This window comes from Tamandua tetradactyla, chromosome 4 (assembly GCF_023851605.1).
Source record: "Tamandua tetradactyla isolate mTamTet1 chromosome 4, mTamTet1.pri, whole genome shotgun sequence".
NCBI classification, from domain to species: Eukaryota; Metazoa; Chordata; class Mammalia; order Pilosa; family Myrmecophagidae; genus Tamandua; species Tamandua tetradactyla.
The window spans coordinates 193,261,023-193,276,286 of NC_135330.1; the positions used below are offsets into that span (position 1 = coordinate 193,261,023).

Sequence of the window (15,264 nt, forward strand, 5' to 3'; positions counted from 1 at the left end):
GACAGGCAGGGGACCAGGGGGCACTGTGAATTGAGGAATTTTGTGCTCAGAATGCCTGTGAATTCATTTAGAGAAGGGGGTTCAGGAGTCAAGATGCTCAAGTAATCAGAAGAAATTTCCAAGGATACGCTGAGCATCCCACCTAAGTCCTAAAGCTGCATTGGTGTGTACTAAGCCAATATACAAGCCTCACTCAGGATCCAGCCAATGGAAAAATATACAGTGTAGAATGTACAGACAATTGTTGCCATCACCTTATGCCAATCTATCCATTCTAATTCTTTACAATCCAACTGAGTGGGTTAGAACCATTTTGTACCATATTCCCAGGGTCCGAGCTACTCCCTCTGAATAAGTCAAGGGCTTTGTGCTAATCAGGAGGCCTGAAAGAGTTAATAGCGCACTTTCCCCAAAACCTAATATGTGTCCAAGGTGTGATTTAGGCACAGGTGGAGAGAGGTTGGCTCAGCTATAGTACCAGCGCTTTAGGAAAAGGAAAGGTCTTACTTTCAAAACCAACAAGGAAACCATAGCAATGATAAGTGACTTCTCTAGGACTCTAGATCCACCGACCACTGACGCTGGATTGCAACTTTTAAAACCTAGTGAGTGTGGGGGATGTTGAGCCATCACATTAGCCTGTGTTCTATAATGTGTCATCACGAAACCTTGGTGCAGCTGTTTACCTGGAGTTTGGATGTGATTGGAAAGTGGGGTAAAAGCTGAAATTGTGTTCCTTGAAAATCTCTGTCCATGTCTTGTGAAATTTTTCTCTTTTACTTCTTAGGTAGTTGAGAAGATCGCCATGGCAGCAATACTCAAAAATCAAATAAATTGGTCCTGAAATAGATAAATTTTAATCTTAGGCACACAAATACCAAATAACTTTCTTCCCAAGTCTGTGTGATCGTCAGTACCCTGTAGGAGAGCTCAGTTCTCCTTGGCTTTGGAAAAGTACTTTTGTCATATTTTAAATTCCATTTCAGCTTTTTACCCAAACTCCTTTGGAAAGGGGCATCATTTTGCCTTCCGCTTTGGCCCTTACTGTAGACGTAGCCCTCACCGATAACCACTGGCCACTGGGATTCTCCAGTTTGCAGACCTGGGGTTTGCCTGAGAAAGGAGAAGCAGATCCCCGAGCACCCCTTAGATGCACTTCCTCTTTTTCTTGTGTTTTTAAGCCAGCTCCAGGCGGACTGTCCCAGGACGCCATGCATAGTGCTCTATGGAAAGAATGACCCCAGGCATGTCGTTTGGGCATTTCTAGGCAGAAGAGAAAGGATCTGAAAGCACGCCCCAGAGAACTGGGGGAAAATGACATTTGAAACCCAGCTTCGGCTTTGTCGCATTTGAATACAGCCCGGGTGGGGCAGTGCCCAAGCTCTGTGGCCCTTCTCACCCCCGCATGAAGGTGGCTCCTCTGGGGAAGAGCACATCTGAACAGGTCGCATCAGACACCACAATGCGCCCTTGCAGCGCGGCTGCCTTTGGGTGGGGTGGAGGAAGTGCATAGCCAGTGACACAGGTGCAGTACAGGCATCTTTCTGTTGAGCTGTCTGTAGGATGCAGCGCTCGCTGTCTAATTCCACGTGGGCCTTAGGGCCCACTGAGATGAGAAACGAGATAAAATGACAACAAATGTCCTCGGGCTAAAATGTGTTTGATGGGATATTTTTCTTTTTTCTTTTTTGCACGGGCAGACACCGGGAATCGAACCCAGGTCTCTGGCATGGCAGTGACTCATTTTGCCACTGAGCCACCATCGCACCGCCCTGATCAGGCGTTTTTAGTGGGAACACATTACCTGACAGCGTACACGCCCCCAGCAGGTTGACAATATTCTCATGGTTCCCAAGGTGAATCATCATTTTGAGTTCCGACATGAGAGCCTCTTTTTCAGAACTGTCTGCCTTTTCTGTTAAGGGAAGAGCATAAAACCATGAAAAACTAAAGGAAAATAGGAATTTTCTATGACTGAAAAAATTGTTATTCCTCAGTTCAGAGTTCTTCTTTATTCAGATTCTAAATTATACAAAGTGAGAAACTGAGAGGTAAAAATACACAATTTTCCTTTACAGAAGAAGTTAACAGAGAGGTTGAAGAGCGACACGTTTTTTGACACTTGGATCTGCTGTGGCCCTGGTGAGCCACGGGAGGGACAGCAAGGCTTCGCCGCCCCAGCTCGGTGGGTCTAGAAGCTTCATTGTCACTAAGTCCAGCAGGGAGGGGCCCAGAGAACCAAGCCCCGCAAACCACGTTGTCAAGAGGCTCACTAAACGACAGTGAGAAGGGTAAGCAGGCTCCGAGGGCCAGTGCGTCCTCCCTGAAGAGAAGTCTAGGGAGCTTGGCCAACCGAATTTGTGATCTCGCTCAGGGTCATGGTGGGCCAGGGTCAAGGGTAATCACTGCTGCACGTCAAGGGCTTGTGTCTTTGAAGCTGATGTGCCAGAGGTCAGAGCACCCCAGGGCAAGGTGGGGCCTGTGGACTTCCCACTTCAGGCTTCAGGCACTAGACGCCCACCCTCTGTTAACACATCCCTTCTTTTTACAGGACAATCACTTTTCTTTACCTTCAATCAAGACTTGATTAGATTTTCAAGTCACACTCTTTGACCGAAGCCATCTTACCCTTTATGGTGGCTTTTCCCGAGTGTGGATGCCATCGGTTTTTGACTTGTGTGAGCGCTCAGGGCGTTAGCGGTTAAACAACCCCCCAAAAAGACAGGCTGAAGTCGTAACCCCTGGTACCTGTGAATGTGACCTTAAGGAGTACAGAGCCACTGCACACGGAATCAGTTAAGTTGTCATGAGGATAAACTGGAGTAGGTGGGACCTCAATCCATTCGGACTCACATCCTTAGAAGGGAGAGGAGACACGGACAGACACACAGAAAGAAGTGAAGACAGACGCAGAGGTTGGGCGATGCTGCCACAAGCCAAGGACCACCAGGGGTCGCTGGCCACTTCCAAAAGCAGGACAGAGGCAGGGCCCAGGCTCGTCCCCAGAAGATTCAGGGGGGGCTGGCCCTGCCAACACCTTGGCTTTGGACTCCGGCCTCTGGAACTGCGAGGCTAAATTCCTGTTGTTGGAAACACCCCGGTCTGTGGTACGGCGGCCCCAGGAAGCCACGCCATGGGGTCTCCTCATTGCCGTGATCCTGCCTGGGCAGCGGTCACTCCTCTGTGTACACTGGCACCCGCTAGTACCTGATGTCTCTGTTTGCTTCAAATTTTTATAGTCTCACGGATTTCAATGGTCCATGTTCTGATGCCCATGAGTAAAAGTAATAGCTTATATTTTATACTGTGTTTAACTTTTCAAAGCACTTTCATATACCATTATCTCTTTCGTTTATTCATTCAATGAGTATTTATTGAGTGCTTCCTGTGTATAAAGCAATGCATCAGGCATTGGGGAATGAATGGCAAACTAGACCCAGAATTGTCTTCCAGAGCTTACAGTCTCCTGGAAGAGGGCGACAAGTGCATCAGTAAGGATGCAGTAAGTGCAATGTGCAAATGAGTGGGGGGGCACGGGGGGACCACAGGAGCGGGCTTGGGAGGGGGTGGGGGAAGGGCACCCACTTTCTGGGTGGGTACCTGAAGCAAAAATAGGGTCTCGGAGGTGAGAGACCAGTGTGGAGAGGAAGAAGGAGAACATTCCAGGCCGACATAACCAAAGAGGAAAAGGTGGAGGAAGAAGAGTGCAGCAAAGCACACAAGGAGCCCACCCCAGGAGGCTTGAGACTAATTCAGCAGATGAGACAGTGATTCAATAATTAAACAAGTATGTCATTGTAACTGGGACAAACTCCATGGGAAAGAGCTCACAGGGAGCTAAGACCACATAGCTCAAGGGGCTCAGCTCACCTGTGGGGTCAGAGAAGTCTTCCCTGGGGCCCGAAGGAAGGGTAGGAGATATTTAAGGGAAAGGGGGAGGGGAGGCAGAGGATCAGCTGTGCAAAGGCCCTGAGGTAGGGCGGCAGCACGGTGATCAGGAGCTGGTGCTGGCATGCTGGGGTGCGGGTGCGGGGAGTGGCGACCACGTCACACGGGGCTGCGCACGACATTTTAGAGTATCTGAGAGCCACTGGAAATTTTAAGTAGGAAAATGGTTACATTTCATAACCTTTGCTTGGGTCTCAGTATAGAGAATCCGAACGGAGGTAAGAGTAGATGTAGGCTACCAGCTTGAGAGGCATGGTGGGTTGAATTATGTACCCCAGACAAACATGTTCTTAATCTTAATCCACGCCTGGGGGTGTGAACTCATGGTAAATAGGACCTTCGGCAGATGGACTGTTTGCTAGGGTGTGGCTTAATTGAATCAGGAATCAGGTTGGGCTTTAACGTGATTGCCAGAGCCCTTATTTTTCTTCTAGCATTTTTAATTTGATAGATATTATATATTCACAGGCCAAGTAATCATCCAAAGTGTACAGTTCATAGTTCACAATATCATCATGTAGCTGTGCATCTGCCGTCACAGACTTTTTTTCCTTTTTGTGAAAAATAACATATATACAAAAAAGCAATAAATTTCAAAGTACACCAAACAATTAGCTATTGAACAGATTTCAGAGTTTGGTACGGTTTACAGTTTCACAATTTTAGGTTTTTACTACTAGCTGCTCCAAGACACTGGAGATTCAAAGAAATATCAATATAATGACTCAGCACTCATACTCATTTGTTAAACCCGACCTTCTCTGTATAACTCCACCATCACCTTTGAGCTTTCCCCCACTCTTTAGGGGTATTTGGGCTATGCCCATTCTAACTTTTTCATGTTGGAAGGGGCTGTTGATAATATGCGATAGGAGGATAGAAGTAGTTGATGTTCTGGAGAGGCTGGGCCCTCTGCACTTCAGGACTTATCTGGAGGTTGTAGGTTTATGGAAAGTAACCTTCATGCATAGAACTTCTGTAGACTCATATATAATACCCTAGGTGTTCTTTAGGGCCAGCAGGAATGGTTTTGGTGGGGTTTGGGAAGTTATGACAGGTAGCAACGTCTAACTGAAGCTTATGTAAGGGTGACCTCCAGAGTAGCCTCTAGAATCTATTTGAACTCTCTCAGCCACTACTGGAGTCCTTGATAAGCAGAGGGAAATTCAGACACAGAGAGAGAAAGCCACGGGGAGGAGTAGAAGCTTGAAGTTAAGGGAACCTGGAAGAGAAAGGAGAAGACATTGCCATGAGCATTGCTACATGATGGGACAGCCAAGGACCGAGGAACCCAGGCAGCTAGCCCCAGAATGTCAGTCTTTGGGGAGAAAGCTTCCCCTTGATGACGTGTTGATTTTGGACTTTTAGACTCCAAACTGTGAGCCGATAAATTCCCACTGTTTAAGCTAACTCACTGTAGGGTATTTGCTTTAGCAGCTGGGAAACTAAGACAGGAGGCTACTGTTGCAGTTCAGGAAAGAGATTTGACTAGGGTGGCAGTGATAGAAATAGAGGGAAAAGGCTGGATTTAAGAGACACTTAGGAGGAAAACTGATAAGAACATTTATGGCTTCAATAGAGGGGTGTTAGAGAAATGACTGTCTCAAGAATGAGTCCTAGGTTTCTGGTTTGCTCAAATGTGTGGAATGTCACTGATCATTGGTACTAGTTACCACTCACTAAGAGATGCAGCAGGTCAAGGGCCTGGGTTTTTGGAGTTGACTTTGGATAAGCTGAACTAAAGGGATTTTTGAGAGATCTAAGCATTTGGACCTATGGCCCTGAAGCTAGGAAAAGGCCATCATCATGAGAATCACTGCTGCATAGAATGAAGCCATGGCATGGCCGCCTATGATGAGCAGATGGAGTGGCAATGGAAGGAGACCCAAGAGCAAGCTTTCAGGAACTTCACACAAAAAGCTAGGTAGAAGACAATGAGCTAGCGAAGGTCTGAGAAACAGAGAGGTAGGAGGAAAATGAGAAGAATATGGTGATATGGAAAGCGAAGGAAAAAAGGAATTCTAGATGGAGAGGGTAGTCTACAGTGTTGATTTACACTGAAAAATCAAGTAACATGAGAACTGAAAATGCCCATTGGCCTAGTCCATTGAAGATCACTGGTCACCTTAGCAAGAGCCAGTTAAGTGCAATGACTGATGAGGGTGGATGCCAGAGTGGAGTGGATGGGGCAATGAGCGAGAAGTGACGATACAGAAAGCTCCAATTTGCTCTTCTACTCACACTGTGTCAATAATGTAAGAAACAACATCTGCCTGCAGCAAATATATACCCAAACAACGAAACTGATAAAAACCAAAAGAAAAGAGAAGAGGAAGTTATTTTGTATTCACCGCTTGATTAATACTAACCCAGCCAGTTCCCTTTTTAACTTTAAAGCATGGCAAGCAATCACCATAAAAATGATGGGAAAGGGGAGAAGAAGCAAGTGGGAGACTGAGCTGCCCAACTTTGGGCATCTTTGTTGGCATGATTCCACTTTACGTACCTTTCAGCATTTTGACTGCCACCTGAATTGAGACTCCTGTTTTACTAATTCCGTAAGTTGTGGCATTCATAACTTTTCCAAAAGCACCCGATCCTAGTACTTTCCCTGCAACACAAACGGTGAGTGCGTGAGTTCCCTTTCAAGATTTCCCAACAGAAAGGAAATGCTACGGCAATATTCGCAACCTTTGATTCTTACCGAATTCTAAATTTTCTCTTGGAAATTCCCATTTGAGATCATACTCAAATTCTCGGAAATCAATGTAGTAGTACTCCTTATCCAGTGAGCCAGTCACCTGGACCATTTGCATCTGGCTCTCATACCTCAGTTGCTTCAGAGAAGAAATAATGAGTTAAGAATAGGCAGTTCTGCAGAGCAGTGAAAGGATGGTGAATTTTTACATTTGCTTTTACCTTTCGGTACTTGTGACAAATTAGCATGGTTAAAACAGTGATGAAGGGAAGACAAAGTCCAATTGTTGCATAGAAAGACAGGTTGTCCTGGATGAAAGGGAAAGGGCCTGGAACAAAAGAGAGTCACTAAGTAGTGACCAAGGTCACTGGTTTGATAGGGTAAGCAGAAGGCTGGCACGGCGTAGTCTCTCCCATCCCGTTTGAGTAGCCATTACCTCTCTCCACTGCCCACAGAATATTAGGCGATGTTCATATAAAGGACAGATTGAAAACCTGTTTCTTCCCTGGAAAACTTTAAATGATTCTAAACACACTTTCAAAACTCATCTACTAGTGTTCTAAGATACGCATCTATTTAAATACACAGCATACACAAGTCATATTAAAAAGAAATCTGTGTCTCCTCTGAGAAGATATCACATGAAATGAAGTTAGTTTTGGGAGGCTGGAGATTGTAAACTACTAATGTGGGCAGCTAGGTTTCAGAATTGTTTACTTTAAGAGGGTTCTAAGAAACAAACTAAGAATTATAAAACAGCAGGTTAGAGGCAAATAAGAAGATTAATTGAAAGGAAAAATGATAGAGTCACCAAATAACTTTATCGGTTACTCTAGAATTTGATATTTTGGTTGATGCTCATGTCACTGTGGGTTTATGGTTCTAATGACGCTGTTGTAATGCATGAGTCATAATCCCATACATAGAACTTTACTTTGTTCCTAAACTACAGAACAGTATATGTCCGTGGGGATTCTCATTTGACTCAAAACACATTCCTTTCTCATATCTTGGGCCCACTTTCTCTCGTAAAATCCCCCAAATATAAGTCAGCAACAGGGACTAACTACTCAGTGGGGAATTCCCAAGGGGCTGCTTCGTAGCTGCGTGCTGCATACCTGAGGAGTTTAGAAGGATGGTTTTGCAGGATGAGCCGAGGGAATTGTATGCACAGCACTTCACCAGGAACCCCCTGACCGCCGCGCTCAAGTTGAGGGTGCTGCTGGAGATCCACTGGCCAAATAATTGCCCATTAGTCTTTTCATTCCAAACTCCTTCTGTGATTTCTTCTGTGCAGCTGAAAAGCGATGGCAGACAGAGAGATGTTAGATAAGAGGGGCTGAAACAGATGGGATGTTTGGGTTTCTCTCAGAGAGGTTCCTTTACTCTAAGTCATCAGAAATAATCTATGACCGTTAAGAATGATGGCTGATTCAGAAGGTATGCATTTAAAATCTTTATCATTCCTTGTTAAATTGTGTTCCTGAAGAAGAGTCAATGTGTCAGGGAGAGTGTGAGTTTCCTATCCTTGGGTCATAAGAAAAGCCAGTATCTTTATTACTTGAGAGACTTGTCTGAACACTTCCTCCAGGTCCAAGATGGCAATGGGTATCCCTCAGAGGAACAAGAAGCCTGATTCACAGATGTCTCCGTCAGCACATAAGGTTTCCCTGCAGGGAACAACATGGAAAATGAGCCCACATCGGACAGTACTTTGTAGGGAAGAGTTTCAAAGTTGGCTCCCAGGACAGGCTGTCCATTTACTCAAGGGTAGTCTGGGTTTCTGGGAGGATCCTGCACTCATGCCCTCTCCCATCATTCCTCGACTGCTCCATTTTTCCCTCTTTTCATGCAACCTTCTTTAATGGACTCTGAGCTTACTGGAGGCAGCCTAACACCTGTGTGCTGAACCTGTCCCTTCTCCATGGTGAGGCTTTCCCTCGAAGAAGCTGAGGCATAGAATGCTTCTGTTGGCAAACTTCAAAATGATTCTTAGCTTCAGGAGAAGCTATCTGCAAAAGGCTGAGTGAGATGTACTCTCAACTCGTATACTAGATAAATTTAAAAGATTAAAACAAATAAACGGAAAGTAATATGACTTTTGGCCTTTCCTTAACATGAACTCTCAAAGTATGAAAGTCAATAAAGACACAACAGTGAAGTACATGAACCAAGTCTCTTAGCTTCTGAGGGTAAAAACAGGAAGAGAGAAAAGTAACTGAAGCCAGTAGGCATGACAGTATAATTTCAAAACACTTAAGCATTTGAAAATAGTTTTGTTGTATTCTTGCTGAGCCATTCCTTGGTTCTCTCTGCCATGGTTAATAAAGAATTAAGGAGTCATAAGATAAAAATTAAATTTTTTTGACAAGGCAACTTACTTCTTATATTCAGCGTAAACATTTTTGTGAACTGGGCATCATCATTTTCTGCATGGAATATATATTCTCCTGGCTGGTATTTGTGATTGCAAAACGTAGACATGCTGTTTGAAAAATAATTAAAGACAGATTTAGCCAGATTCTTACAGGAGATGGTAAAATGAATGACAGTGTGCATGGGGGATGGGGGAAGTTTTCCTTGAGATGCTCTCTACTCGTCAAAATTCAAGGGACAAGAAGGTGTCAAAGCATGGCCCATGCATCGATATCACCTGGGAGCTGTGATAAATACAAAACTTCAGGCCCACCTCAAACCTTCTTTTAAATCTTCATTTAAAGATGACCTCCATGAACAGTTAGTCGCCAAAAAAGAGATCAGGCCTCAATTACAGTTTAAAACAAAGCTAATCCTGCTGGGTCTAAGGCAAATGAGAATGCAAAGTAAAAGATGATATAGTGTATTTGTACTCTAAACCTTTAACTACTGTATGAGATCAAAGGCAGAGAAGTTTATTATGTCTAGAACCTAACTTTTCTGCAGCACACAACCTAAATCAACCTCTCTGTATAGCTCATTTAAACAACTCAAACTCCTGGGGTCCAGAATGGGAAGGAGACCTTGAATTCTCTATAGCTTAATATAACACCAGGATACATCTCAGACTATGGTGGGCTGATAATTAAAAAGTATTGGTAGAGTTTCTTGAGGATCTGAAAGGAAACCTGGGTACCCACTTGTTCTAGTTTGTAGCAGCTGGAATGCAACACACCAGAGGCAGATTGGCTTTTAATAAAAGGGGATTTATTTTGTTAGATCTTCAGAGGAAAGGCAGGCAACTTTCAACTGAGGTTCTTTCTTACGTGGGAAGGAACAGAATGGTCTCTACTGGCCTTCTCTCCAGGCCTCTGGGTTCCAACAACTTTCCGGGGTGATTTCTTTCTGCATCTCCAAAGGCCTGGGCTGAGCTGTGAGTGCTGAGATGAAGTATGCTGAGCTGCTTGGGCTGTGCTACATTGCGCTCTCTCATTTAAGCACCAGCCAATTAAGTCAAACATCATTCACTGCAGCAGGCAAGCCTCCTAGCCAAGCGCAGATGCAATCAGCAACAGATGAGGTTCATTACCATTGGCTCATGTCCACAGCATCAGAACTAGGCACCTTCACCTGGCCAAGTTGACACCTGAACCTAACCCACCACTCAACCATTGGGGACTCTCAATAAAATAGGCCAAGCCCTGGATTTTGAGGCTTGCCCTAATGAAACTTATTTCCGTAAGAGAGAAGCTAAGACCATAATAAGGCCTAAGAGTTGCTTCCAGGAAGCCTCTTTTGTTGATCAGATGTGGCCTCTCTCTCTCTAAGCCCAACTCCGCAAGGAAAATCTTTGCCCTCCTCACTATGTGAAACAAGCCATTCGGGGTGAAAATCTCCCTGACAACACAGGGTATGACTCCCAGGGATGAGTCTGGCCCTGGTACCCTGAGATTAACAACAACTTCTTGACCAAAAGGAAGAAGAGAAGTGTAATAAATAAGGCATCAGTGGCCAAGAGAGATCAGATGCAGTCAGAAGGCTATTCTGGAGGCTGTTCTTAAGCAAGCTTCAGTTAGATAGTGCTAATTGCCATGGTTTGCTAAATCCCAACCAACATCACTCCTGTTGACTCTTAAGAACACCTAGGGCTTGAACTGAGACTCTATAAAGGTTTCATGCACTAGGTTTGCTTTTCTGGAATATACAATTCCCGAAGGGTTCCTAGGTCAGATAAATCCTGAAACTCAGAAGGACCAGCCTCTCCAGGATTATCAATTAACTACATTCCCCCATCCTTTACTGTGGACACCCCTTCTCCACATGAAAAAGTCAGAATAGGCATTGCCCAAAAATTCCTATAGATTGGGAGAAGGATTAAAGAAGAAGAAGGAGGAATAACAGAGAAAATGGGATTTAACAAATAAATATGGCTGCTGAATCACTGTATTAATATACTTTCTAGCCTCCAGTGTTTTGGAGCAGCTAGAAGGAAAAATCTGAGATGACTCTGGAATCTGTCCTGTAATTACTTGTTGAAGCATGCTTTGAAAGCATTGCTTTTTTCTCTCTTTGCTTTGTGTACATATAATGTTACTCAATAAAAAAAAATTTTTTTAAAGATGACCTCCATGGAATTCACATGCACACTTGAGTTTGAGAAACTCTGACCAAGGCCAGGAATCCTCATAGGGACAAGGGAATTCCTGATCCTACTGTTCGTTACTTTCCAGACTGGTCTGCCTTCAGGTGGACGAGCCCTTAACTGCTTCCTAACAGGATTGTTCTCTGACATTGCTCCAAGGCAGGAACTATGACAAACCCTTGATTTACATTGCAACTGAAAGTGATGGGGGCTCAAACCCACCAAGTTTATATGGAATTCTTTGCATGGTCTCAGCAGGCTCAAGTATATACTTGCAGTGTTCATCAAACATTGTACACATTTTGACATGGGGGTAATTTGATATTGAGGAGCATCCACCATGCCTGCCAGGTATATGAGATGCTGGATATTGTAGGAGAGATGGGGAGCAAAGGAGCTACTGGATATGTCTTAATACACCCAACATTCAAATATTGGAGAAAGGAAAGAAATTTCCCAGAGAGAGAGCCCCAATTAAGATGGCAGAGTGAGAAGCTTCTAGGCTCTGTCTATCCCCAGAAGCTTTCAACAACCAGGAAGAACTGGGAGAACCATCATTCTTACAGCTCCAGAAAACAGCTAAAGGCTTGAAGAAACAGAGCAAGTGGAATCAAGAAAAAGACTGCTTAAAAGTAGATGGATCTTGGGGGTGTGAGCGTAGTTCAGTGGTAGAATTCTCACCTGCCATGCGGGAGACCTGGGTTTGATTTCCGGTCCATGCACTTCCCAAATAAACAAAAAAAACAAGCAAAACCAACTAAAACAAACAAACAAACAAAAAACTCAAGAAATGGTGCTTCAATAATGGGATATGCACACGGAAAAATAATGAAAAGTGACCCTGCCATACAGCATACAAAATAAATAAATAAAAGCGGATGGAGCTCACAGTGCCCTGGCTGAGCCTTCCACCCTCCCCTCACCAGCTTGGCACCGAGCCAGCCTGCACGCCCAGTGAAGGTCTCTGGTCCTGAAACCAGAGGGAACAGAGTGATCCTCGCGTACATACTGGGGGTATGCATGTCTGGCACAATCTGACTGGTGGCAGCCTAAAGGACTAAGCCAGGACACTTGTTGCACATGTAGAAGGCAGCTCCTAGGGTTCTCCTACAGAATGCTGTGGGGAGGAGGCAGGACATGACTGCCCAGGGCAAGGGATTTCAGCTTATTGGACATACAGCGCAATGCCCAGGACTGTGAGGAAACTGCTTCCCAGGGAGAGGGGACATTCATATCCAAGTAAACAGGTGAATTCCTAGGTTCAAATGCCCATGCCCAAGAGAAGACACATGTACAGAAAGGACAGTTTGGCTTGAAGCTATTTTCTAAACACATTGAAATGGATAAACTCTGAGGGAAGGCAAAGACTGAGAAAGGTGTTTTGTTTTCTTCCTTTTCTGTTTGTTTGTTTGCTCCTGTCAGTGAAGGACAGCTCTGTCATAGCACTAAGTGGATACAGGTCTAAGGACAGCTGCCTCACAGTCCGCATTCCACTGATGACACATTAAAATATCAAAATGTCCAGGAGTCAACAAAAAGACTACAAAAAAAAAGAAAAAAAGAAAGAAAGAAATAGGAATTGATGGTCCAGGCAATGAAGACTAAAGCATTATAAACTGTCAAAGAGGAAGACCAAATGTGGGGCATAAGCAGACAAAGACTTTTTAAAAATGGTGCAAAACATGCTCAAAGAGCTAAAGGGAAACACAAAGAACTAGGGGAAATCAGGGAAACTGTAGATGAAGACAAAGGGAGTATCAATAAAGAAATGGAAAGTATGAAAAGACACCAGACAGAGCTGAAGACCACAGTAACAGAAATTTTAAATTCCTTTGCAGGGTTCAACAGGAGACTGGAACTAGTAGAAGAAAGAATCAGTGAACTTTAAGTTAAGACAATTGAAATCATCCAGTCTGAGCTGCAGAAAGAGGAAAGAATGAAGAACAGTGGAAGAGTCTTTATGAATAAGCTGTGAGATACTATCAAGAGTACCAATATATGTTATGGGAATCTCAGAAGAAGAAGAAAAAGGGAAAAGGGTAGAGAGAATATTCAAAGAAACAATGGCTGAAAACTTCCCAAATTTAACAAAATACATGAAAATATATATCCAAGACACTCAACGAGTTCCAAACAGAATAAATCCAAATAGACCCATGCTGCTACATACTATAATCAAATTGTTGAAAGCCTAAGATAAAGAAAGAATTCTTTAAGTTGCAAGAAAGAAGCTACATGTCGTGAACAAGGGAACCTCAATAAGATTAAGTGTCAAATTCTTATCAGAAATCACAGAGGCAAGAAGGCAATGGGATGACATATTTAAAGGGGTCAAAGCAAAAAACAGCCACCCAAGAATTTTATATCTAGCAAAATGGTCTTTCAAAAATGAGGGAGAAATTAAGACATTCCTAGATAAACAAAAAGCTGAGGGAATTCATCACCACTAGACCTTCCCTATAGGATCTGCTAAGGGATTTCTGGAGGTTGAAAGGAAAGGACTCTAGACATATGATCTAAGCCACATGAAGAAGTAAAGATCTCCAGTAAAGAAAACGATGTGGGTAAATATAAATACCAGTAATATTGTATTTTTCATTTGTAACTCCACTTTTTAATTCCTACAGGATCTAAAGGGCAAAAGCATAAAATGTAATAATAAATCAATGATTTGAACTCAAAGTGTAAAAGTAAGTCATTTGTGAAAGGAACTACGTAAAGGTGGGAAGATGGAGGGATACAGGAATATAGTTTATGCATGTGACTAAAGTTAATTTGGTATCAAACCAAATGAGATTGTTACAGATTTAGGGTTTTAAATTTAAATTACTATGTAAGCACAAAGAAAAATATCAGAGAACATGCGAATTCATCAAGACAAAAGTAGAGTATAGGTTTCTAGGGGTAAGGAGCAGGGGAAGTGGGGAGTTAATGCAAAATGATTACAGAGTTTCTGTTTGGGGTGAAGGGAAAGTTCTGGTAATGGAAGGTGGCAGGGGCACTGCCACATGGTGAATGTGACTGATTCACTGAATGATTCAGTTGGGAGGGGTTGGGATGGGAGATTTATGTTGTCTATATGCTTTCACAATTAAAAGAAACTAGTAGATGACACATGTAACCCATGATCCTGGATGGGATCTAAGAATGGAGGAGAAAAAGCTCAAAAGGACATTATTAGGACATAAGAACAACTTGGAATATAGAATGCAAGCTTTATATCAATGTTAAATTTCTTGAACTTGATAATGACATAAGTGAATATCCTTATTCATAGCAAATGTACATGGAAGCATTATGTGTTCACAGAGTATGATATGAACGACCTGCTTTCAGATGTTAAAAAAATTAGATACATGATGGCTAGATAACGGACTGCTAGATGGACAGACAGAATAAATGATACCGCAAAGTTGAGAAACTGCTAAAATTGGTGCATCTGGATATTCGGGAGGAGTGGTGGTGAGGGTATGCTGGACTTCTGTTTATGGGGTTTATGTTATTTTTGCTACTGTCCTGCAAGTTTGAAATAGTCTAAAATGCTCTTTTTAGGGGGTGCACGGTCAGGGAATCAAACCCGGGTCTCCTGCATGGAAGACTAAAATGCTTTTTTTTTTTTTTAAATTGCCCTTAAGTCAGAATAAGAAAATCTAAGGTTTGGTCAGTAGATATTTAATCAAGCCATCTCTTTATAGCCAACTTGAAATAAAGAAAATGGCCACGCAGGGGCAGGAATTGCTGGGTGGGGGGTCAGCCCTAATCTCGGACCTGTGTAGGAAGCAAAAGACCCATAAAATGTGGCTCCTGTCCTGAAGATATTACAGTCCAGTTACATAAGAGCATGGAACTGAAGCTCAGTAGAAAATCAGAGAAGCAGATTTCAGCGTAGATAAGAAAAGATCAAAGGGCTTCATAAAGAAGTGGGACTTGAGCTCAAACTTTGAGGATGAGATGGTGTTAATGAAAGAACAAAATAAACGTCATCCAAGAAGGAGGCAACAGCATGACTTGAGACATGGCGACTGGAATTGAGACATGGCGACTGGAATTCGTAGGTTGG

At 43.3% G+C, this 15,264-nt stretch overlaps 1 protein-coding gene across 1 annotated transcript in view; it reads right to left on the reverse strand.

Moving 5' to 3' along the window:
• FLT3 (fms related receptor tyrosine kinase 3) overlaps positions 1 to 15,264 on the reverse strand; it is a 76,769-nt gene that overhangs the window by 16,782 nt on the left and 44,723 nt on the right. Inside the window, exons 10-17 of the mRNA XM_077158931.1 lie at positions 9,028 to 9,131; positions 8,208 to 8,316; positions 7,765 to 7,943; positions 6,868 to 6,974; positions 6,653 to 6,785; positions 6,455 to 6,559; positions 1,805 to 1,915; positions 687 to 840 (exon numbers count right to left, since the gene is read on the reverse strand). Of these exons, the coding sequence (XP_077015046.1) occupies positions 687 to 840; positions 1,805 to 1,915; positions 6,455 to 6,559; positions 6,653 to 6,785; positions 6,868 to 6,974; positions 7,765 to 7,943; positions 8,208 to 8,316; positions 9,028 to 9,131 (1,002 nt within the window). The remainder of the gene's footprint in view (positions 1 to 686; positions 841 to 1,804; positions 1,916 to 6,454; positions 6,560 to 6,652; positions 6,786 to 6,867; positions 6,975 to 7,764; positions 7,944 to 8,207; positions 8,317 to 9,027; positions 9,132 to 15,264) is intronic.